Source organism: Suncus etruscus, chromosome 7 (genome assembly GCF_024139225.1).
Source record: "Suncus etruscus isolate mSunEtr1 chromosome 7, mSunEtr1.pri.cur, whole genome shotgun sequence".
Classification (NCBI taxonomy): Eukaryota; Metazoa; Chordata; class Mammalia; order Eulipotyphla; family Soricidae; genus Suncus; species Suncus etruscus.
This window is the reverse complement of record NC_064854.1, coordinates 49,651,141-49,676,824: the sequence shown is the minus strand read 5'-3', so window position 1 is coordinate 49,676,824 and position 25,684 is coordinate 49,651,141. Positions and strand designations below refer to the sequence as shown.

Here is a 25,684-nt window from a genome sequence, read left to right as displayed (position 1 = left end):
AAAGTATAAAAAAATAACATGACTATAATTTCAGCTCTAATTTTAGTTACTCTAACACAACCCTCAAAATAGAAAACTAAGAAGCCACACTTTGCTTTGAGTTTGAACCAGCCCATAAGACACAAACTGGGTAAGAGAGCATAGTAATGAATGAATAGAGATTGGTTCAGATTTCAATCTAACATAATGCCTTTACCTTAGAATAAATCAGAGTCTCTATGACAGCATTCTTTTAGAATGTTGCTTTAAATTGAAAAAAAAAATTTTTTTTTTGTTTGTTTTTGGGCCACACCTGTAGAAGCTCAGGGGTTACTCCTGGCTATGTGCTCAGAGATGGCTCCTGGCTTGAGGGACCAAATGGGATACTTGGGAATCGAACCGAGGTCAGTCCTAGGCTAGAGCTTGCAAGACAGACAGACGCCTTATTGTTTGCGCCACCGCTAAGGCACCTCCTTTTAATTTCTGATAATTTCTCTCTATTTTCTTTCTCCTCATTTCATAATCTTATATTGGAGGATTGTGGTGAGAACCATGTGGATTCAAGGTATTTAAGGCATAAGTTTGTTGCAGTTAGATAGGGAGGGGTAGTGTACTTTTGGAAAATAATAAAACTTAACACATTATCTAGATCTGAAGAAGTCAAAAGGCAGGAAGACCTTTGAAACACAAAACATGAACTTGAAAAACTGAGTCACTAAACAAGACAGAAGTCCAAGGCCCCACCCAGAGAAGGGTGATTCCCTTAGAAAGAGACTGATAGAAAAATCTGAGATTATGAGACCATCAGAAGAGCAAGGAATGGAGGGGGAAGGAAAAAAAATAGCAAGGAATGAGATTATAAAAGGAACATAAAAAGACCTGCTTTCGGGGCCGGGCGGTGGCGCTGGAGGTAAGGTGCCTGCCTTGCCTGCGCTAGCCTAGGACGGACCGCGGTTCGATCCCCCGGCGTCCCATATGGTCCCCCAAGCCAGGAGTGACCTCTGAGCGCATAGCCAGGAGTAACCCCTGAGCGTCACCGGGTGTGGCCCAAAAACCAAAAAAAAAAAAAAAAAAAAAAAAAGACCTGCTTTCCTTTGACAACATTCAAATTAACTTTGTTTTGGTTTTTGTGCTACATCTGGTAATATTCAGGGGTTACTCCAGGCTCTTAAATTGCTCTTGGCAGTCCGTAGTGAATTGAATTATTTTTGTATTTGTACCTACTCTCTTTATCTCTTTGTATCTCTGTCTCTATCTATTCCTCTATCTCTATTCATCTATCTATCTATCTATCTATCTATCTATCTATCTATCTATCTATCTATCTATCTATCTATCTATCTATCTATCTATCTATCTATCTATGTCTGTCATCTAGATTCATGATTATCTGGTTGCCTCCAGTATACATAGATGTGATTATGAGAGATAGCATAGAGGTAGGGCGTTTGCCTTTCATGCAGTGGTTTGAATCCTGGCATCCCATATAGTCCCCTGAGCCTGCCAGGAGCCATTTCTGAGCATAGAGCCAGGATTAACCCCTGAGCGCTGCTGGGTGTTGAACCAAAACCCCCCAAAAAACAAAAACAAAAACAAACAAAAAAAGATCTGATTAGGGCCGGGCAGTGGCGCTAAAGGTAAGGTGCCTGCCTTGCCTGCGCTAGCCTTGGACGGACCGAGGTTCGATCCCCCGGTGTCCCATATGGTCCCCCAAGCCAGGAGCAACTTCTGAGCACATAGCCAGGAGTATGGCCCGGGTGTGGCCCAAAAGAAAAAAAAAAAAGATCTGATTATATTCCTATGCTGTCTTCATCTTTAGTGCATACATCTCTGATCTGGAATCTGTTTAGCTGAGATAAAATCTGTCACCTATATCTCCTGCTAGGAGAGATTCCTGTACTCTGTACCTTGTTGTTGTCTGGGTGTAAGAACTGAGGAGGGAAGGAGGGAAAGAGAGAGGGGTAAATAGATACTAAAATAATGGTGTATCTTGTTAGATTAACCTTATTTTTTTATTTTAATTTGGGGGCCACACCAAATAGTGTTCAGGACTTATTCCTGGCTGTCTATACTCAGGGATTACTCAAGGCAAATTTAGGGGGCCCATATGGAGTGCTGGGGATTAAACCAGGGTTGGCCAGTGCAGTGTGAGTACCCTATCCTACACTCTCCATCCCTAGGTTAGGGTTTCTTTAACTCGATTATTTGGCACTTTACTTTTCTGCTCTCACTGTAAGGGGTCCAAGGGGCTTTACTAACCAATTACCAATTACTAATAATTACCAAGTTGGGTGGGGGACTCATCCTAGGGTAACCCTGATCTGTATCATAATAATAAGGTGGTTTTATATTAAAAAAAGAGAACAGGAAAGCTCAGTTTAAGTCAAGGTTGGTTGCTGATCATGGGCACGTGAGTGATCAGTAAATTCCTTAGTGGGTAGCTCCTGATGCACACTCCTCCTGATCTGCCAACCTAAGCCTAAGGTTCCTGTGGAAGGTTTGCCCTGTTCTTACTTTAGAATACGAAATAAAGTACAGTGTAAGGACAAGTGTTTCTGCCCCAAAGTGCACACTCGTTATTTACATATGGAGCCAGTTTCAAGTGGTCCTATCTAGTGAATCTTCAGTGAAATTATTTCTAATAAGAGATTATCACTGATAAGTTGTCATGTGAGGTCTGGTATCTGAAAGACCACAGGAAGCAAAAGGCTTTGTATCAAATAATTTCATTAAGCACAAGTCACAAGCTGACCAACCCTTTAGGGCCGTCTTCTTTAGAAGGAGAGCCATTGCAGTCTTGGTTAAGGGGCTTCCTTCTATGCTCTAAAACTGCAACCCACAATTTCTTTATGCCCTTTCCAGTGATTGGTTAGATTCACCTGGAGAGTATATTGTTCACATATTCTTGACAACTGTCAGATTATCAGTTTCTCCTGCTTTTTGATAGATTGGCACTTGCTACTGGACCTGGTTGGGAGGCAACTGCGAGGTAGACTCACCCTGTCTACTTATAGAAAGCTTTGTTCTAGAAAGGGGAGGGTTTCAGTTCATAGTTGGGGGTTGATTCAGAGTTCAGCCACTGTGTATAAAATGTCTGATATCTTAAGATGAAGAAACTTGTGCTAAGCCTTCAGAGTGGTCTTCAGGGCCGGAGAGATAGCATGGAGGTAAGGTGTTTGTTTTTCATGCAGAAGGTCATTTGTTCGAATCCTGGCATCCTATATGGTCCCCCAGCCTGCCAGGAGCAATTTCTGAGCATAGAGCCAGGAGTAATCCCTGAGCGCTGCCGGGTGTGACCGAAAAACCAAAACAAAAAAAATAGAAAAAAAGAGTGGTCTTACATTCAGATTGTCCTCTCCTATGGTGATGATTTTTGGGGGCCACACCCAGCTCTGTGCTAGGGGACCATCAGTAGTGATACAGTGAACAGACTATGTAATGTGAGCACCAACCCTCCTGTACTATCTCCTTAGTATTCTAGGGTTTTTATTTTTAGGTCCGTGTGTGTGTGTGTGTGTGTGTGTGTGTGTGTGTGTGTGTGTGTGTGTGTATTTGTTTTGTTTTGGGGTCACACCCGGCTGCACTCAGGAGTTACTCCTGTCTCTATGCTCAGAAATTGCTCCTGGCAGGCGCGGGGGACCATATGGGATGCCGGGATTCGAGCCACTATTTTTCTGCATATAAGGCAAATGTCCTAACTCCATGCTATCTCTTGTCCCCTTTAGATCCTTTATTTTAAGTTAAGCCTGGCTCCATTCTCAAGGTTCATTCTTGGTAGTGTCAAGGAAGCTTGTGAAGTAGAGAGTAGCTATCTGCAAAAAAAGTGCTTTGATCCTTAAAAATAATCTTCTGAGATTTCTCATTTTTCAGGTTGAAAAAGCTATTAGGATATAGAGAATAGAAAGATAAATTCTATATGTGCTTTTCTAAAAGTCTTGTGACTTCAACAAAATGCTTCTGCTTTTTGTCATCAACCCCAACCCTGACCCTAGAGGTTTAAAAATATCTAGAACTTTTGAACATGTGATTCTTCAATTTACTTTTTTTTTTTTTTTGGTTTTTGGGCCACACCCGGCATTGCTCAGGGGTTACTCCTGGCTGTCTGCGCAGAAATAGCTCCTGGCAGGCCCGGAGAGATAGCACAGTGGCGTTTGCCTTGCAAGCAGTCGATCCAGGACCAAAGGTGGTTGGTTCAAATCCCGGTGTCCCATATGGTCCCCCGTGCCTGCCAGGAGCTATTTCTGAGCAGACAGCCAGGAGTACCCCTGAGCACCACCGGGTGTGACCCAAAAACAAAAAAAAAAAAAAAAAAAAAAAAAAAAGAAAAAGAAATAGCTGCTGGCAGGCACAGGGGACCATATGGGACACCGGGATTCGAACCAACCACCTTTGGTCCTGGATTGGCTGCTTGCAAGGCAAACGCCGCTGTGCTATCTCTCCGGGCCCTATCTATTATTTATTTTTTATTTATTTTGCACAGTGTGGCTTTGAGAGTGGTTTGATTGTAAATTTATATTTCTATTTATGTAGCTGGGGATAACATGTTATAAGATGCTAAAATAGAAGGTTCAAATATTTTTACTAATATTTAATCACCTTTATTTATAAATTCTGTCTTATTTACCAGGAGCTACTTATTCCATCGTAGTGCTCAGAAAATGGTGGAAATCATTCCTTGATAAGAAGTTTGTATGAGTTCAGTGTTTTGTTTTGTTTTGTTTTGTTTTGTTTTGTTTTGCTTTAGTCTACATCTCATCGTTCTCAGGCTTCTTTCTGGCTTTGGACTTAGGTCTGACTCCTGGCAGTGCTCAGAGGACAATATGAGGTGTCAGACAAATATCAAAGCAGAATCAGAACCATCCAAGGCAACTGCCTTAACCCTTGTACTATATCTCTCAGGCCCCAGGGATGGTATTTTAACACTATCTGATACAAGAATAAAATTAATTCAACTTCAGTTAAACTTTTTCAGTCAAAAGTTCTGTCAAAGAATTAATAATTACTGCTAGCTAATTTTATTGTTCAAAAATTCTCTTATTTTCCCATGCATGCCACCCCCCATTCATATTTTTAATCACCCTGATTATTTGAGTTCTTACTCCAAGTCCCTTCTTCCATCAGTCTACTCTAGGGCTGCCTTTGGGTAAATTCTTCAGACATTCAGATGCCTAGGTAGCCTCAAGAGTTGGGAAAGCTGTCCCAGTGGTCTTGGTTTTCTTTTGGGTCATACCTAAGTAGTTCAGAGGGACTCCCAGTGCAGTGTTGCAGCTTGTCACTTTTAGTGGTGCTCAGGTCTAAACTCAGCCTTTATCTCCTACAGGGAAAACACAGGTTCCAGCCCTTTCATCTTTCATGCTCCTCAGTAACTCTTTTCTTTGGATAACTAAATCAAGATTCTTTTGGTTATCATCCACATCAAATATCCCATTTAATTTTCCTAGCAATTTTCAAACCACTCTTTTTACATCTGTATCAACCCCCCCCCCTTTCCACATGTGGGCTAATACACTTATTAAATTAAAATGGCTCTGGTCTTTATGAATGTTTATGAGTCAATATTCTATTAGATGCTTATGAGTAGCTCAATAGATTGTTTGAGTCAACAATCCATATTTTTAGCTTTTCTAAAATCATAGACTAATGCCACCCACTGGGGGTGGTGTGTTGGTTTACCACTTAAAACTTGGGGACCAGAGCAATAGCACAGCAGTAGGGTATCTGCCTTGCATACAGCTGACAAATCCAGATTCGAATCCTGTCAACCCATATGCTCTCCAGAGCCTGCCAGGAACAATTTCTGAGCACAGAGCCAGGAATAATCTCTGAGTGCAGCTGATGTGGCCACAAAACCAACCAACCAAACAAACAAACAAAGAAAACCAAAACAGAATAAAAAAACTTAAAACTTGTTTTCACCCAAAACAAAGATCACCCCTGGTTTTTTTGTATCTGTTTGTTTACCACTTGGTTTCACCCAAAACAAAGATCATCCCTGGTTTCTTTGTATGAATTTGTTTACAACTTGTTTTCATCCAGGGGCCAAGAGATAGCACAGCAGGAAGGCATTTGCCTTGCATGTGGCCAACCAGGGAAGTACCTGTATTGACTCCAGGCATCCATTATAGTTCCCCAGCTGCCAGGGTGGTTTCTGAGTGCGGAGCCAGGATTGTCCCTGAGTCCAGCTGGGTGTGGCTCAAAACCAATCAATCATTCAATCAAGTTTTCACCCAAAACAGATTTTCCCTACTTCCTTGTTAGATATGTCTCTCCCTGGGCAGAACTAGTGCCTTAAGCCTTTTGTTCACTCTCTTGCCCAGGGGTGGTCTCATTACTTAACAAATACAGGAGTATTTGTTAAGAGATAGCATAGTGGTAAGACGTTTGCCTTAGACGCAGAAGGATGGTGATTCGAATCCCGGCATCCTATATGGTCCCCCAAGCCTGCCAGAAGCGATTTCTGAGCATAGAGCACTGCTGAGTGTGACCCCAAAACAAAAACAAAACAAAACAAAACAACAAATACAGTGGTTTCCACAAGGAGATGGAAGGCTTTGGACCTTATGGAGCCTATTTATGTAGCTGGAGATAACAGGGGTAGTAGAAGAGGCTAAAATAGGTGGCTCAAAATATTTTTACCTCCTCAGCTTGGTTTGGACAACCCCTTCTCCAGATTCATATCTTCAGGGTGGGATTATGGCATGGTAAAAACTGTAACAGGAGATGAAAAACGGTAAACCTCAATATGATCAGTCGAAATGATTTAAACTGAAACCCAAGGATATGGATCAGTAGTAGTCTATGTTCAGCATTGAGTATATGAAGCCTTGTTTGACCCACTACACCACCTCACATCAGCGAAGTTCCTGATGGTCAGGAGTACCATTAGCATCACTACCATGAGCAACATAAACTAGAAAATAGTAGAAAATTATTTTAACAACTTAAGAGCTGTGCGATTTTTTGTTTGTTTGTTTTTGGGCCACACTCCATGACTCTCAGGGTTTACTCTTGGCTGTGCGTTCAGAAATCATTCCTGGCTTGGGGGACCATATGTGACACTGGGGGATCAAATCATGGTCCGTCCTAATCTAGTGCAGGCAAGGCAGATAGATACCTTACTGTTTGCGCCACCACTCGGACCCCAATTTTAAGAGTAACATGTATACTTGCAATTCCAATAAAGTGAGAAGTAGGGAGGGAAATAGGTTCTGGATTTAACTTCTACCTTTTCAGTTTCAAGACTTACCTTTCTCTTAATTATACATAATGTTTTTTATTCCATTTTTCTGGTGCTGCTGGGTTTCAAACTCAGGGTTCAATATACACAAAGTAGGTGTCCTACCACAGAACTACATTCCTCAGCCTGCTTAATGTCTTTGCTTAATTTTTAAAACTTAATTTGTTCTGACAACAACAATGATGGAACAGAATTTCTAGAGCCATAAAGACTCTATCCTAGACCTTGTCCTATGACCAGCGCAAATACCAAGATTGCTAGCTACAGTGGCCTGATTTTCTCATCCACAATTGAGAGGAAAGTTTTCTGGCACCACAAAAAAAGCTCTTGGGATGTGGTAATGAATATGTATGGAGCCAGTGGTTGATCCCATGACAGTATGCTTCAAGGGAGGAGAAACCCTAAATCTCTTAAGCCACGGGAATATGGGAATTCCCTTTCTTCCCCAATACTTACTGTGCCTATGCAAAAAAAAAAAAAAAAAAAAGAAAAGGTGGGGAAACACCAAACCCTGCCACTTCAGCATTCCCTCTTTTTCTTGTTTTGTTTTGTTTGCTTTTGATATTATTTTCCTTCTCTTTTTTCTTCCACTTTTTTTTTTTTTTTCTTTTTCACTCTTGTGGTTATTATTTGGTGATGTTTTTTGCTGGGTGAATTTTTTTTGGTAGTTGCTACCAAATTTTTTTCTTTTCTTTTTCTTATCCTTTTTATCTCCAACAGAATCACGTAACTTGAATCATTTAGCCTCATAAATTGAGAGGGGAAAAGGATGATACCAGGATCAGTCATATGAACATGTAGTGGAAATAAAAAATGATCAGACTTGAACACCAAACCCAAAGTCAATGACAACAGAATAGATACCCAATCTACAACAAGCTGTAAAGTGGAGGCCAATTACACTAGTATTCTGGAGGGTAAAGGAGGGAGATATGGGATGCATGCTGGGAACAGGAGTGGAGGGAGGACAACACGGGTGGTGGGAATGTCCCTCATTCATTGTCACTATGTACCGTAAATATTACTATGAAAAATTGTAATGCACTTTGGTCACAATAAAAATTTATTAAAAAATAAATAAAAAAGATTCAAATCTACCAATTTAAAAAAATCTCATGGGTCACAGAAAAAATAAACTTAATTTGATCTGAAGATTATCTTTTATATTTTCCCACCTCTACCCTACCCTCTACCCCCCTTGGTTTTTTTTTTTTTTTTTTTTTTTTTTTTTTAGGCCATACCTAAAGTCTGTATTCAGGGATTACTTATAGTTCTGTGCTCAAGGGTTCATGTGGCACTAGTTACTGATCCTGGGTCAGCATCATGCTAGGCAAGCTCCTTAAGTGCTGCACTATCTCGCCATTAATTCATTATCTGAATTAATCATCTTATATAAAAGAACACTTAGAAAATTTTCATTCTGTCCTTCTTCCTTTTCTCATTTTTTTATTGACTTGGGAATGTGGGGGTGTAACTTCACCTGGGTTTGATTCCTCACACTGCAACAAAACTTTAAAAGTTAGCCTAAATTTTTTTTGGTGTTTGGGTCACACCCGGCAATGCTCAGGGGTTACTCCTGGATCTGCACTCAGAAATCGCCCCGGCAGGCATGGGGGACCATATGGGATGCTGGGATTAGAACCACTATCCTTTCGCATGCAAGGCAAAAGCCCTATCTCCATGCTATCTCTCCAGCCCCAGACCTAAATATTTTGTGGTCTTCTAGTAAAATTAGTTTTCTTTTTTAAGGTAATGTTGGTATTTTTATTTTAGTATATAAAAGTATATAATTGATTTTCATAATTTATAATTGCAGTAATGTTTTCTTTCATAATTAATAATTTTGGGGGGGAGGGGCCGGGTAGGTGGCGCTGGAGGTAAGGTGTCTGCCTTGCAAGCGCTAGCCAAGGAAGGACCGCGGTTCGATCCCCCGGCGTCCCATATGGTCCCCCCAAGCCAGGGGCGATTTCTGAGCACATAGCCAGGAGTAACCCCTGAGCGTCAAACGGGTGTGGCCCAAAAACCAAAAAAAAAAAAATTGGGGGGGGGAAAGGCCACATCTGATTTTGCTCATGGGTTACTCCTTGCTTTGCTCTCAGAAATCACCCCTGGCAGGCTCAGGGGACCATATGGGATGCCAAAGGTTAAATCTGGTTCCCTCTTAGGTCAGTTGCATGCAAGGCAAATGCCCTACCACTGTGCTACAACTCCAGCCTCTATTTTAGCTCCCTTATGGTTCATATTCTCATTTATGATGATAAAATTTATATTCTATAATTTATTCACAAAATATATTGTTAAAATGAGTCTCTCTACCTAAATATAAAAATGAATTAAGAAATTATAAGGGGGCCCGAATTGCTTTGCAAGCAGCCGATTCAGGACCAAAGGTGGTTGGTTCGAATCCCGGTGTCCCATATGGTCCCCCGTGCCTGCCAGGAGCTATTTCTGAGCAGACAGCCAGGAGTAGCCCCTGAGCACCACTGGGTGTGGCCCAAAAACCAAAAAAAAAAAAAAAAAAAAAAGAAATTATAAGGGGACCAAGAGATAGCACAGTGGTATGCAAGTGCCTTGCATGCAGCTGATCCAGGATGGACAGTGGTTCGAATTCTGGCATCCCTTATAGTCCCCCATGCCCACTAAGAGTAATTATTGAGAGCAGAGCCAGGAGTAACCCCTGAATACTGACGGGTGTGACCCACTCCCAAACAAGTTATAGCTCACCAAATGAGAAACATAGGACTTGTCCCAACACTATCCAATGAGGCCCTGGTGTTCCTCAACCACCAGGAGTATTAGTGATGGCCTCCAAATACAGATGAACCCAGTCAGCACTGCTTTGCCAGACTGAATATTTATTATTTATTTATTTATTTATTTTATTTTATTTATTTATTTATTTTGGTTTTTGGGCCACACCCGGTGACGCTCAGGGGTTACTCCTGGCTATGAGCTCAGAAGTCGCTCCTGGCTTGGGGGACCATATGGGACGCCAGGGGATCAAACTGAGGTCCGTCCTAGGCTAGCGCTGGCAAGGCAGACACCTTACCTCTAGCGCCACCATGCCAGCCAGACTTAATCTTTACATGAATAACATGAATACTATCAAAGTTGGCTCCAGTCTCCTGAGCTATACTGAGAAGCACACTCAAGAAAGAATCAATCAATAAAAGATTAATAATACTGAGAAAGTTCAGATAATTATTCAAGTTGCACTTGACTTTAATAAACTCTGGATAGGAGCCCGGAGAGACAGCACAGCTGTGTTTGCCTTGCAAGCAGCTGATCCAGGACCAAAGGTGGTTGGTTCGAATCCCGGTGTCCCATATGGTCCCCCGTGCCTGCCAGGAGCTATTTCTGAGCAGACAGCCAGGAGTAACCCCTGAGCACTGCTAGGTGTGGCCCAAAAACCAAAAAAAAAAAAAAAAAAAAAAAAAAAAAAAACAAAAAAACAAAACAAAAAACTCTGGATAATTTTTCCACTTGATGTTTTCCTCAGGATAGAAGAGACAGACAGAGGTATAACTGAGTGTAATTCACTGAGTAATTTAGTTTGTAGGTTACATAGCATAACAAATTTGTTTTGCCTTTTACTGTATGCATCTGGTAAGAATTCTGGTTTAAATTAAGATGAATAACATGGGGAGATAGAAGGCTAATCATGGCTAACCATTTTGTTTGAGATATCTATTCTACTGGCTTTATTTCCTTATGCATCTTTTTTCTGACAAGTAAACAAGAGACACTATTTGTTAAATTTTTTTTTCAATAGGGGCCGGGCGGTGGCGCTAGAGGTAAGGTGCCTGCCTTGCTTGCGCTAGCCTTGGACGGACCGTGGTTCGATACCCCAGCATCCCATATGGTCCCCCAAGCCAGGAGCAACTTCTGAGTGCATAGCCAGGAGTAACCCCTGAGCGTTACCTGGTGTGGCCCAAAAACAAACAAACAAACAAAAAAACGCAACAAATTTCAATGTATGACAAAAGTTGGTTAACTTTACTGTTGAGCAGTAGTACTGAAATACTTACAAATTTTCAGAGATAGAATAGCATAAGCATACACAGAGGATGGCAGTGACCCTCACTTTTACCTTGAAATAATGACTGAAATATTATTTAGAACTTTAAATTTTATATGCATTTCAGGTCCAGGCATCCACTTTTGATTTTTTTCTTTTCATTTGTTGATATGTGGGAAAAAAGAAGCAGCCAGATTTATTTGTGGGATAAAATTTTTTTTAAGGCTTCTCCTCCTCTGTAAAATAAGAACATGTCAGTAATTATATGGCATGCACAATTTTTTAGAGCACATTGCAGCACACACACTCTCATGCACACACATGTTGATTTCTGAGCCACATTTGGTGGCACTTAGGACTTAGTTCTAACAAAGCTGAGGTGACCGTATAAGGTGCAGGAAAAAAAGTCTGGGCTGGCTACATACAAGACAAGCACTCTACCCACTGTGACAAAAATTTTTTTGTTGTAGAATTTGATCCTTCAAGACAGGAAGCATAGTTACATAATTCTTATGTGGGCCTCAAGGAAAAAAAGGGTGTTAAAAACTCAAGTAGGACATGATGGAAGATCAGAAGCTTTTTAGAACCATTTCAATAAGTTATCCATAATGAAACAAAGCTTTCATAGGGTTACTTAAAGTAAACAAAAAACTTGCTAAGATGTTGTAAAGTCTCCCATATATATGTATATATACATGTATACATGTGTATATATACATTTATAATCTATATATTACCATTGTCAGAATTCACGGACTTACATGTCAATAAGATTAAGTGATGATCTTATAAATGATAATGAAAGTTTTGAATTTGTTAATTTTGTGTATGTATAGTGCCTGGGAATAAAACTCAGAGCCTTACACATGCAAGGCATATGCTCTACATTTTATGCTGATTGATTATTGTTAAAAAGCATATATAAAGGGGCTGGAGCGGTGGCACAGTGGTAGGATGTGTGCCTTGCATGCAAGAATGGACCACCGTTTGAGCCCCTGGCATCCCATATGGTCCCCCAAACGAGAGGTGATTTCTCAGCACATAGCCAAGAGTAACCTTTGAGTGTCACCTAGTGTGGCTCAAAAGCAAAAACAAATAAACAAAAAAAAAAACATATATAAAAAAGTTAAACTCATTTGGTTTAAAAATTCAGGCAATAGGGGTCGGGAAGGTGGCGTTAGAGGTAAGGTGTCTGCCTTGCAAGTGCTAGCGTAGGGCGGACCGCAGTTCGATTCCCCGGCATCCTATATGGTTCCCCCAAGCCAGGGGCGATTTCTGAGCGCATAGCCAGGAGTAACCCCTGAGTGTCAAACGGGTGTGGCCCAAAAACCAAAAAAAAAAAAAAAATTCAGGCAATAACTGTCTAATTTTGTGAATAATACGAAACTGATCATTACAACTGCATTATTTTTATTGCATGTGTGGAAGAAGAAAGAACAAAAATTAAGAGATGTGTGGAGTATTCTAGACTAAAAATAGAATAGTGAGAATGAACTCAAAGCCAAATTCCATTCCATTAGACCTTAAACATATACTTGCTGGTAAGGTCCATTTTCCTTTATCTATTTATTAGACTAGAAGGGAAACTTCATATTTCCCTAGATCAATCTGTTAAATGACTGAGTCTGCTTTTCAAACTGCATTAATCTTTATTTCTTTATTAGTTTCCTCCTGCTAACCCCCTTTACTATATTGACTACTTCTTTATTATTGTTTTTGAACTCATTCATTTTTTCAGTCAGCAAAATATTTCTGAGTATCATATATATGTATGTATATATATATATATATATATATATATATATATATATATATATATATATATATACCTTTTAGTTCTAAACACTGGAATTTTGTCAGAAAGTAAGTCTAAGTCCCACTCCATCTTTGTATTTTAATGAAATCAAGAATGATTATTCACTGTAGGTAGCTTTATGAGTATAGAAAGATAAACTAGGAGGAGAGGATAATGAGAGATGAGTTGAAGGAAGAAGGGTTCAGTTCTTCAGTGTTCATAATTTATGAAGGATCATATTTATTCTAAAGAGAGGCATGATACCTTTGCATTGCATTTAAGTGCTCAGTCTCTAAAGTCAGAGTATTTTAGTTTATTTATAAAAATTAATTTATTTATCAAATGTATTTTTATTTATTTATAAAATCCCTATTTCTCATTATGTAAGATTTTTTAATGTAAGATTTTAAAATCTTACATAAATTACTTTCTCTAATGATTGTTTTCTATAAATTGGGATGATAACTGTGAATAACCAAAACAGTGTTAAAGTTAAGTGAGAGTACAGCAATTATTTAGTATTAGTTTTGGCACATTACTTTTAAAATAACATGAGCTCTTGAAAATTTTAAGTCACTTGAACTGGAGCAGTGACACAGTGGTAAGGCAGTTGCCTTGCATGCAGCTGACCTAGGACGTACCACAGTTTGATGCCCCAGGCTACTGACCCTGAGTCAGTAGCAATTTCTGAGCACATAGCCGGGAGTAATCCCTAAGCATCACTGTGTGTGGCCCAAAAACAAAAACAAAAAACATAACAAAACAAAAAAAAAAATAGAAAATTAGTCACTGAAGGCATACAATATAAATTTAGAAAATGAAAAAACTATTCCACCTCTATGGATTGGAATAATCAATATTGTTAATATGATCATCTTACCTTAACTTCGAATTTTGTAGATTCAATGCAATTATCATCCAAATTCAGATGGCATTCTTCAAGGACTTAAACAGTCAATAACAAAATTTATATGGAATCATAAAACACATCCAACAACCAAAGCCATACTGATAAATAAGAAATTGGAAGGTGGGGGCCAGAGAGATAGCATGGAGGTAGGGCATTTGCCTTGCATGCAGAAGGAAGGTGGTTCAAATCCCAGCATCCATTATGGTCCCCCCAAGCCTGCCAAGAGCGATTTCTGAGTATAGAGCCAGGAGTTAACCCCTGAGTGACCCTCCCCCCAAAGAGAAAGAGAGAAATTGGAAGATATCTCATTACCCAAATTGTAGCTATAAAGCTATAGTGATCAAAACAGTATGAGACAGAAATAAAGAAAGACTATCTGACCAATAGGTTAAAATCAAGTACCCAAATCTATGAAAAATTAATTTTCAACAGGGAACTGGGTACATAAAATGGTATAACAAAAGTCTCTTCAACAAATGGTGGTGGGAAAACTAGATAATCACTGGTAAAAAATGAAATTGGAGAAAGGATGGGATGCTGGAACATTGTTTGACTCAAATTCAATGATCAACAACTTTGTAACTGTATCTCACAGTGATTTAATAAAAAATAAAGATGAATCCATCTCATACTACAAAATTCAATTAAAATGCATTAAAGAACGTGTGAAAATATGTGTCTGTAAGTATATTGGAGAAAATACTGTCAGAACACTTCTAAGATTTGTACCTCAAGCATTTTAAATGATATGGTTCCTTTGACAAATTGCTTAAAAGAACAACAACAATAACAACAACAGCAACAACAACAAAATGAGAATACATTATATTAGAATTTCTACAAAAATGCAGGCTAAATCTAAAAAAATACCACACCAAATGGGAGAAAATGTTTGCATTAAAAATACATGATGATGGGGCTGGAGAGATAGCATGGAGGTGAGGCGTTTGCCCTACATGCAGAAGGATGGTGGCCTCTTTGTAATTAGGCCAAGGCTTTTTGTTTGTTTTCCCCATATTTTGCTGGGCGTAGCCTAGGACAAACTGCAGTACGATCACCAGCATCTCATATGGTTCCCCCAAGCCAGGGGAGATTTCTGAGTGCATAGCCAGGAGTAACTCCTGAGAGTCAAATGGATGTGATCCCAAAAAACAAACAAAAGATATGTATATATAATGATGAAGTTTAATAACCAAGATACATACATTTTTCTCAAAGACCAACTAAAAATACTAAAACTCTATCCAAAAATGGGGAGAGGAATACAGACAGGAAAACTTTTTCACACATTAGCTATTGCTTCTGTTCGATTCTGAATGAGCAGTGGACCCTGGCCGGCCAGAATAAAGAACCCACTTGAGCTTTTGCCTGAGTGACTGTCTCTTCATTTCTCTGCGTCGGAGCAGCATCTGGACTACCAAACTTTACATTTTCTCTTATTTTCTCCTCCTTCCTTCCTTCCTTCCTTCCTTCCTTCCTTCCTTCCTTCCTTCCTTCCTTCCTTCCTTCCTTCCTTCCTTCCTTCCTTCCTTCCTTCCTTCCTTCCTTCCTTCCTTCCTTCCTTCCTTCCTTCCTTCCTTCCTTCCTTCCTCCCTCCCTCCCTCCCTCCCTCCCTCCCTCCCTCCCTCCCTCCCTCCCTCCCTCCCTCCTTCCTTCCCTCCTTCCTTCCTTCCTTCCTTCCTTCCTTCCTTCCTTCCTTCCTTCCTTCCTTCCTTCCTTCCTTCCTTCCTTCCTTCCTTCCTTCCTTCCTTCCTTCCTTCCTTCCTTCCTTCCTTCCCTTTCTCTTTCCTTCTTTCTTTCTTTTTTTGGGCCACACCCAGTATGCTCAGGGGTTACTTCTGGCTATGCTCTCAGAAATCGCTCCTGGCTTGGGATTTCATGTGGAGGCCCGGGGATTGAACCGAGATGCATCCTAGGTTGGCACGTGCAAGGCAGACCCCCTACTGCTTGCACCAGCACTCAGGCCCTCCTTTATTTTATTTTTTTCTTTTTTGGGCCACATCCGGTGACACTCAGGGCTTATTCCTGGCTCTGTGCTCAGAAATTGCTCCTGGTTTGGGGGACCATATGGGTTGCTGGGAATCAAATCCAGGTCCGTCTTGGTTCAGCAGCATGCAAGGCAAATGCCCTACAATGTGCTATCACTCCAGAATCAAATTTACTTTCTTTTTTTGGGGGGGTTTGGTTTTTGGGTCATACTCAGCAGTGCTCAGGGGTTACTCCTGGTTCTACACTCAGAAATCGCCCCTGGCAGTCTCAGGGGATCATATGGGATGCCGGGATTCAAACCACTGTCCTTGTGTATTCAAGGCAAACACCTTACCTCCATGCTATCTCTCTGGTCCTCCCCCCCGCCTTTTTTTTTTTTTTTTTTTTTTTTTTTGGTTTTTGGGCCACACCCGGCATTGCTCAGGGGTTACTCCTGGCTGTCTGCTCAGAAATAGCTCCTGGCAGGCACGGGGGACCATATGGGACATGGGATTCGAACCAACCACCTTTGGTTCTGCATCGGCTGCTTGCAAGGCAAACACCGCTGTGCTATCTCTCCGGCCCATAGGTCTCTTTTTCTTCTTTTTTTGGTTTTTGGGCCACACCCAGCGGTGCTCAGGGGTTACTCCTGGCTGTCTGCTCAGAAATAGCTCCTGGCAGGCTCGGGGGAACATATGGGACACCGGGATTCGAACCAACCACCTTTGGTCCTGGATCGGCTGCTTGCAAGGCAAACACCACTGTGCTATCTCTCCGGCCCCCCCCCCCCGCCTTTTTTAATTTATTTTCTTATGACTAAATTTTAATCTCATTGTTTTATCTTTGGTATTTAAGACATATTTAGCTAACACACTTCAAAATATCTAATTTTTACTTAGAAAATATAGTTTATTTTATATTGATATTATGCTATGCTTTTCTTTTAATATATAATCTATTAATTAACTAGATAAAAGATAATTTGTTGAGTTAGAAAAAAGTGTTATTTAGAACTCATAAATGAGAAATAGTGTTTGAGCTTTTTTTTTTTTTGGTTTGTTTTTGGGCCACACCCGGCAGTGCTCAGGTGTTACTCCTGGTTGTCTGCTCAGAAATAGCTCCTGGCAGGCACGGGGGACCATATGGGACACCGGGATTTGAACCAACCACCTTTGGTCCTGTATCGGCTGCTTGCAAGACAAATGCCACTGTGCTATCTCTCTGGGCCAGTGTTTGAGCTTTTTAGTCTGCCTGGTATAATAAAATGAACATGAGGTTTGAATTCAAAAGTAAATATTAGGGGCCGGAGCAGTGGCGAAAGTGGTAAGGTGTCTGCCTTGCCTGTGCTAGTCTAGGACCAACTGCTGTTCAATCCCTTGGTGTCTTATATGGTCCCCCAAGCCAGGAGAGATTTCTGAGTGAATAGGCAGGTGTAACCCCTGAGCATCACCAGGTGTGACCCAAAAACCAACCCCCCTCAAAAAAAAAAAACAGAAACAAAAACAAAACAAAACAAAACAAAAAACCAGAAGTAAATATTAGCTTACAAATAACTTAACCTTTCTTTAGACTTTATTATTTTTTTTCAGGAAAATTATTGGTAAAAATCTAAGGAATCATTTATCAAAGCTATGTCAATTGTAAAGTTGTATGCTTGTTATTCCTATTAACATGTGGGAATTTTTTCTATGATGATCTAGGAACTTACTGTTTGTTCTCTTTCTTTTTTTTTTTTTTTTTTTTTTTTTTTTTTTTTTTTTTTTTTGGTTTTTGGGCCACACCCGGTAACGCTCAGGGGTTACTCCTGGCTATGCGCTCAGAAGTCGCTCCTGGCTTGGGGGACCATATGGGACACCGGGGGATCGAACTGCGGTCCGTCCAAGGCTAGCGCAGGCAAGGCAGGCACCTTACCTCTTGCGCCACCGCCCGGCCCCCGTTTGTTCTCTTTCATGGGTAAAGTAATATTAAGCAATATGATTACACATCCCTCAAATATGTCATATTGCCTACTTTTTTCTTTTTTGTTGTTGTTGTGTTTTTGGGGGGGGTCACATCCAGCAGCGCTCGGGGTTACTCCTGGTTCTGCACTTAGAAATCCCCCTGGCAGGCTCGGAGGACCTTATAAGATGCCAGGATTTGAACCACCATCTTTCTCCTGTGTGCAAGACAAACACCCTACCGCTGTGCTATCTCTATGGCCCAATATTACCTAGTGGCCATGCATCTTCATTTAGCTTTGGAATTTATTTTTGTTTTTGTTTTTGGGCCACACTAAGGGGTGGTCAGGGGTTACTTCTGGGTCTGCACTCAGATATTGCTCCTGGCTTGGGGACCATATAGAATGACAGGGATTGAATCCAAGTCTATACTGGATCAGTCACGTGCAAGGCAAATGCCCTACCACTGTGCTACCACTTCAGCCTCGAGCTTTGGAAATTTTTGATTGGTCTGATTCAGAGATCTGGATTGACTTTTTTCTCTTCCAATAAATTCATAAATATTCTTCATGAATTAAAATATATGTTCTGATATTTACATATATTCTGATATTTATACATGTATAAGATACATGTATTCTGATATTTACATATATATTTATTTGTGTTGGGATGCATCTATTATATATATTGCATATATATTATATGTTTTATCACTGCAGTGTGGAGTTGGAATCAGGGCCTCATGCAAGTCATGCTACGTGTCCAGTTTTTGTTGTTCCACAAAACATTTTTCAAGATATAATCGACAATCCATACAGACATGGAATATACTATAGACTTCTAAATAATAACTTACTTTATCATGCTGCACATGACCTCCTTTTCTTTTTTCATGAATTAAATCCGAGGAATCCTTCTGTGCTTCAGATCCTATTAGTGGAAGAAATCTTAGACTAGTGGGGCTTGGCACCTAGAAAGCATAGAGTTAGTAAGACAAGAAACTGCTTCTTATCCACCAAGCTGCTTCCACATCCCACCACTGACCTCCCTGCTATCTTGTCTCATCTCAGGTTCATCTGCTGAAGAGAGGGACTCTCTGGTCCCTTCTATCAACCCTCCTCTTCCCAAACAACAACATTTCAATTGATATCAGATATATTTTTGTTGTTATTGTTGTTGTTTTTTGTTTTTTTTGGGCCATACCCGGCGGTGCTCAGGGGTTACTCCTGGCTGTCTGCTCAGAAATAGCTCCTGGCAGGCACGGGGGACCATATGGGACACCGGGATTCGAACCAACCACCTTTGGTCCTGGAATGGCTGCTTGCAAGGCAAACGCTGCTGTGGTATCTCTCCGGGCCCTATATCAGATATTTTTAGGCAGATTGGATCTGAGGATTCTTTTGCTTAGAAAAGTTGAACAAACCAATAAATTAGTTGGAAATATTTCTATCATACTTAGAAAACCTCACATTTTTAGGAAAATAACCTTTAATATAGCTTAATTAGTTAATGTTTATGTTAGCTTGCTTTCTTTGTTTGTTTTTGGGCTACACACAGTGGCGTTCAGGGGTTACTAGTGGATCTGCCCTCAGAATTGCTCTGGTAGGCTCTGGGGACCATATGGAATTACAGGGATAGAACCCAGGTACCACAGCATGCAGCATAGATGTCTCCATCTTAGGGGAAGCACACCAGATGTGTCTATTGCCTTTCCTGGTGCAGTGTCTGATATTTCCCCAAGAAATATTTTAGCCAGGAAGTCCATTGGAGGAAGTTAATCATAACCCCTACGTGGATCACTGGCTATATTTCTGTTATATGTGTGTGTGTGTGTGTGTGTGTATCCACCATATATATATATCCACCATATATATGACGGTGACATTATATTTCATTTTTTTTTTTTTTTTTTTGGTTTTTGGGCCACACCCGGTGACGCTCAGGGGTTACTCCTGGCTATGCGCTCAGAAGTCGCTCCTGGCTTGGGGGACCATATGGGACGCCGGGGGATCGAACCGCGGTCCGTCCTAGGCTAGCGCAGGTAAGGCAGGCACCTTACCTTTAGCGCCACCGCCCGGCCCCAACATTATATTTCTTATCATTTGGCTTTGTCTCCCTTGCAAAACTACAGACCAAAATTTGGCCTCAGTCATTGTGCAGTCAGAGAAATTTTAATATCAAAAGTTGCTATTTCCCCACTGGCTAAGTATATTTGCAACTCAAAGACAGTCCAGCCAGCTAGCTACCTGCAACTTGTTTTTCTTTTTTTCAGCTTTTAGGTAGTAAATAAATAGCTCCTATCTTTTTTGCATTTTACTATTCCGGCAGGCTGCAAAATTGTAGCAAATACCAGTTTCTCTTTCTTTGTTATAAGAACTTCCTTTCTAAACTAGAAACACCCCCTATCACTTCTTTACTTTTTAGCTGGGGATTCTTTTCACCTGTATCGGCTAGTTCCTTGACATGTATATTTTAGGGCCTGTCTCCCTTCTCCTAAGATTCCCTGCCCTTTGTTTTTGCGGAAATACTTTGCATACCAGAGTTGTGCTTAAAATGTCATCAGCTGAAAAGTAAATTTTGTCTCATGTCTGTTGCATGTCTGTTGCAGACGTGGGTCCCCATAAAATGTATTTTGTATGTTCTCATTATTTCATATTTCATATTTGTCCGTTTTGTGTGCCCACTTTTTTTCGTGAAGGAATTTTCATCCCCACTAGACGATGCTGAGACACAAGACGCCTGCAGCACCCAGGTTCATCTTGGGTCTGTCACGTGTAAGGCAAACGCCCTATTACTGTGCTATCACTCTGGCCCCTTACATTAACTTTTTGTAAACTAATATTTACTTATTTACTTCTGATTCCAAACCACATACCCATTCCAAATCTCTAACCACCTCTTATAGAATTAATTCAATAGATCACTTTCTTAAACAACCTGAAACTCCAGCATTCCAACCCACTAAATGCAATGAGAAACTAAGGAAGACATCTGTAACTGGGGATAAAGAGAGAACCCTTGACAAATTTCCAAGTTCACCAAAATGCTTATGCCTTATTGATGAGAACCTAAAATAAACACTCAATGTTTTAGCTACAGAAATGAAAGAGTTGCTAGCATGAAAAATTAAGCAATCTATTGATGAACAATTCAACCAACTCAAAGAATTCTTTCAGAAAATGAAACAATCTATATAAATGGAACTGAGGGAACTAAAAACATGTTAGCCAACCATAACAGCAGAATTAGACAGGTGGAGAATAGCATTGACCAACTTGAAGACCAATTACATGCTTGCACTGATAAAGAAGTCAAAAAGAAAGAAGGAAAAAAAAAAAAAGAAAAGAGATCGGGGCAGAGAGATAGCATAAAGAAAGGGCATTTGCCTTGCATCTGCAGATCAGGGAGGGACTCAGTTTGATTCCCAGCATCCCATATGGTGCACAGTTTGCCAGGGATGATTTCTGAGTGCAGAATTAGGAGTAACCCCTGAGTGCCAAAGTATGTAAGATTTTTGCTCAGAGACCTATAGAAACATATTAATGGAAAAGGAAGAGTTGTGAGAGATTTCAACACACCTCTATTGCCACTGGACAGATCCCTTAGGCAGAACACTAACAAAGACATAAGACCACTAAATGAGAAAATAGAAGAATGAGGACTAATGGATATATTCAGTGACTTTCATCCTCAAAAAGTTGAGTACACATTCTTCTCAAGTGCACCTGGAGCCATCTCCAGGAGAGACCACATTTTAGGACACAAGTCTGACACATAAAGTCACATATATAAGAATTATACCAAGCACCCTATCAGATCACAGTGCCATACAGATCAAGACTGACTGCAAAAAAAAAGATGTGGAGAAAATCTAACACCTGGAGACATGACCAAAGCAATAATTAGGGAGAAACTCATAGCAATACAGGCCTACATCAGAAAAGAAGAAAAAGACAAAATCCAAAATCTAAAGGCACAACTTAAATATCTGGAAAACCAAAAGCAAAGGAAAAAAATCATAAGCACAAAAAAGAAACAGTAAAAACCAGAGCAGAAATGGGCTGCAGAGATAGCACAGTGGAAGGGCATTGCCTTGCATGTGTTCCATCCAGGATGAACCTCAGTTCAATTTATGGCATCCCATATGGTCCCCTGACCCAGCCAGCAATGATTTTTTGGTTTGTTTTTGTTTTCGTTTTTGAGTCACACCGTGTAGCCTTCAGGGGTTAGTCCTGGCTCTGTGCTCAGAAATCGCTCCTGGCAGGCTCGGGGGAACCATATGGGATGCCGGGATTCGAATCACCGTCCTTCTGCATACAAGGCACAAACCCTACCTCCATGCTATCTTTCAAGCCCCTGTCTCCATTCTTATTCAGTATAGTATCAGAAATTGTAGCAATAGAAATCAGACAAGAGAAGAAAATCAAAGGAATTAAAATTGAATAAAAGAAGTCCAATGCTTTCTATTTGCAGATGACATAATTATATATAATAAAGTCCTTAATGTGTCCACAAAAAAGTTCCTAGAAACAATAAACCAATTCAGCAATGTGGCCAGCTACAAAATCAATACACAAGGAACAGTTGCATCTCTTTATATAAATATTGATTCAGAGGAGAAAGAGATTAAAGAGTCTATCCCATTTAAAATAGTGTTTAAAACAGGGGCTGGAGAGATAGCATGGAGGTAAGGCATTTGCCTTTCATGCAGAAGGACAGTGGTTCAAATCCCAGCATCTCATATGGTCCCCTGTGCCTGCCAGGGGCAATTTCTAAGCATAGAGCCAGGAATAACCCATGAGCGCTGCCGGGTGTGACCCAAAAACCAAAAAAAAAAAAAAAAAATAGTGTTTAAAATTATCTACACTACCTAGAAATCAATCTAACAAGAGAGGTGAGAGGGCGATACCACAAGAACTTTAAAACACTTAAAAAATTGAAGACAGAGGGGCCGGAGAGATAGCATGGAGGTAAGGTGTTTGCCTTTCATGCAGGAGGTCATCGGTTCAAATCCCGGCATCCCATATGGTCCCCCGTGCCTGCCAGGAGCAATTTCTGAGCCTGGAGCCAGAAATAACCCCTGAGCGCTGCCGGGTGTGACCCAAAAACCACAAAAAAAAAAAAAAATAAAAATTGAAGACAGAAATAAGTAGAAGAACTTTCTATGCTCATGGTTTGGATGAATAAATATCATTAAAATGACCATCTTTCTGAACCAATATATAGATTCAATGCAATCTCTATTCAAATTCAGATAGCATTCTTCAAGGACTTAGAATAATCAATTTAAAAGTTAGTGTAAAACTGTAAAAGACCTATGATAACCAAATCTATAGTGATAAACAAGAAACTGAGTGGTATCTCATTTAAAGTTCTACTACAAAGTAAGAGGGATAAAAAAAAGACAGACTTTCAGACCAATCAGTCAGAATAGAGTATCCAGTGACAAACCACCAAGTGTATGGGTAATTAGTCTTTGACAAAAGAGTCAAATACTTAAAATAAAAAATAAAATTGTGGGCCCGGAGAGATAGCACAGTGGCGTTTGCCTTGCAAGCAGCCAATCCAGGACCAAAGGTGGTTGGTTCGAATCCCGGTGTCCCATATGGTCCCCCGTGCCTGCCAGGAGCTATTTCTGAGCAGACAGCCAGGAGTAACCCCTGAGCAACGCCGGGTGTGACCCAAAAACCAATAATAAATAAATAAATAAATAAATAAAATAAAATAAAATAAAATTGTGTCTTCAACAAATGGTGTTGGAATAATTGCATAACCACACGTAAGAAACTAAAGATCAATGCATATCTCACATCTTTCACACACAAAATAAGAACAATTCAAAGTGGATTAAAGACCTTGAAATTAGACCCAAATCCAACAAATTCGTTGAGTAAAACATAGGCAGACTTCCAAGACTTAGACCTCAAAGAAGTCTTTGATGATAGGATGCCAATGGCAAGTGCTATAGAATCAAATCTGAATAAATGGAAATAAAAAGTTTCTCTATGGCAAAAGAAACATGAGCTAATAATTACAAGGCAGCTAAGTGAATTTTTGCACTCAACACATCAGATAAAGTTTGATATCTAGGATATACAAAATACAAAGATTAACTCTACAAAAATAAAAAAAACTAAAAGAATATATCAAAAATGGTGATAGAGCTGCTTTTCTGCACAGGACAGTCAAGAAGAAGCCATCAGACACAATATTCAGGGTTCAAGCCCTGTAAAGGCCCTGCCCAATAAGGTGGTGCTGATCCCCGTCATGTTTTGGTCACAGGAGAGCCATTATAAAGACTGCAGCCTTGCTCCCTGTCTGCTTTTCTGCACAACACAGCCAATAATTCACCATTGAACACAATATCCAGGGCCCAAACCCAGTAAGGCCCCCACCCAATAAGGTGAAGCCAGAGGAGCGAGGTCGATCTGCTTGGCTTCATGGCAGCACACATCTTCTAACCCTTGAACCCCAGCACAGCACATAGTAAAAACTACTATACAAGTGTTGCAATGGGGAAACAATGCATGACAACATAGAGAATGAAGATGACCTGAAAAGCCTCTCAGATAAGGAGTTTAGAGTATTAATATGAAGGATGCTCAAAGAACTCAAAGTAGGCATAGACCAAGCTGAACAGACCACAATGATAAAACTCAGAAAACTCCAAACTCAAACAAAAGGTCTGAAAAACTCAGTAGATGAAAAGAAAACCTCAATGGAAAGTCTTTTCAAGGGAGTAACAGCTGCTGAGGATGGGATCAGTGAGTCAGAGGATGAGATGCAGAACAACTCCATACAACAGAAGAGATTAGAAAAGAACCTTAAAGCAAATGATCAGACAATGAATAAACTACTCAAAAATGTGAACAGATGAAAATAGAAGTCTTTGATAAACTCAACAGAAAGAACATAGGAGTCATTGGAGTCCCAGAGACTCAGGATGAGAATATTAAGAGTTGGAAGAAATGTGAAAAGAGGAAGAGGAAAAAGAAGGGGAAGAAAGGGAAGAAAAAGAAAAAAGAGAAGGAAGAAGAGGAAAAAGAAAAGGAGGAATAAGAAAAAGAAAGGGAGAAGAAAAGAAGAGGAAGAAGAGGAGAAAGAGGAAGGAGAAGAGAAAAAAGGGAAGAAAAGAGGAAGAAGGGGAAGAAGAGGAAGAAGAAAATGAAGATGAAAATAAAGAAATTGAAGATGAGAAAAAGAAAAGGAAGAAGTAGAAGAGGAGAAAGAAGAAAGAATAAAAGGAATAGAAGAAAAAAGGAAAATGGACTGAAGATTTATTTTTTATTTCTTTTAGTTTCTTTATTTAAGCACTGTGATTATAAACATGTCTGTAGTTGGGTTTCAGTTAAAAAATAAAAAAATGGGGATAGAAAATGAGCGGTCCCTTCTCTGAGGAAAACCAGCAGATGGCCAACAGACTCATGAAAAAAATGTTCATTATCACTTTAAGACAACAAAGGGATATAATACCACTGAGAATGCCACATATCAAAAACAATGAGAATAATCTCTTTTGGTGGGGACTTGGTGAGAAAGAAACTCCCATTCACTTCTGGTGAGAAAACTGCCTGTTCAAAACCCTATGGAAACAGTATGGAGGGTTCTCAGTAAACTCAAAATTGAGTTGCTATATGACCCAGCAATCCCTCTTTTAGGTATCTATTCCCAGGACTGAAAAACATTCATCCAAAAAAAAAATCTATGTACACTGTTATTTATTGTAGCACTTACTACAATAGCCAAGACTTGGAATCAACTTAGATGTCTAACAACATATGAGTGGGTCATGAAGATGTGGTACATATACAATGAAATACTACATATCTGTAATGAA

At 40.1% G+C, this 25,684-nt stretch overlaps 1 protein-coding gene across 1 annotated transcript in view; it reads right to left on the bottom strand.

The window, feature by feature from the left end:
- Positions 1 to 11,392: 11,392 nt before the first annotated feature.
- WDR64 (WD repeat domain 64) overlaps positions 11,393 to 25,684 on the bottom strand; it is a 148,389-nt gene continuing 134,097 nt past the window's right edge. The window contains 2 exon segments of the mRNA XM_049777562.1: positions 11,393 to 11,470; positions 18,704 to 18,817. Of these exon segments, the coding sequence (XP_049633519.1) occupies positions 11,393 to 11,470; positions 18,704 to 18,817 (192 nt within the window).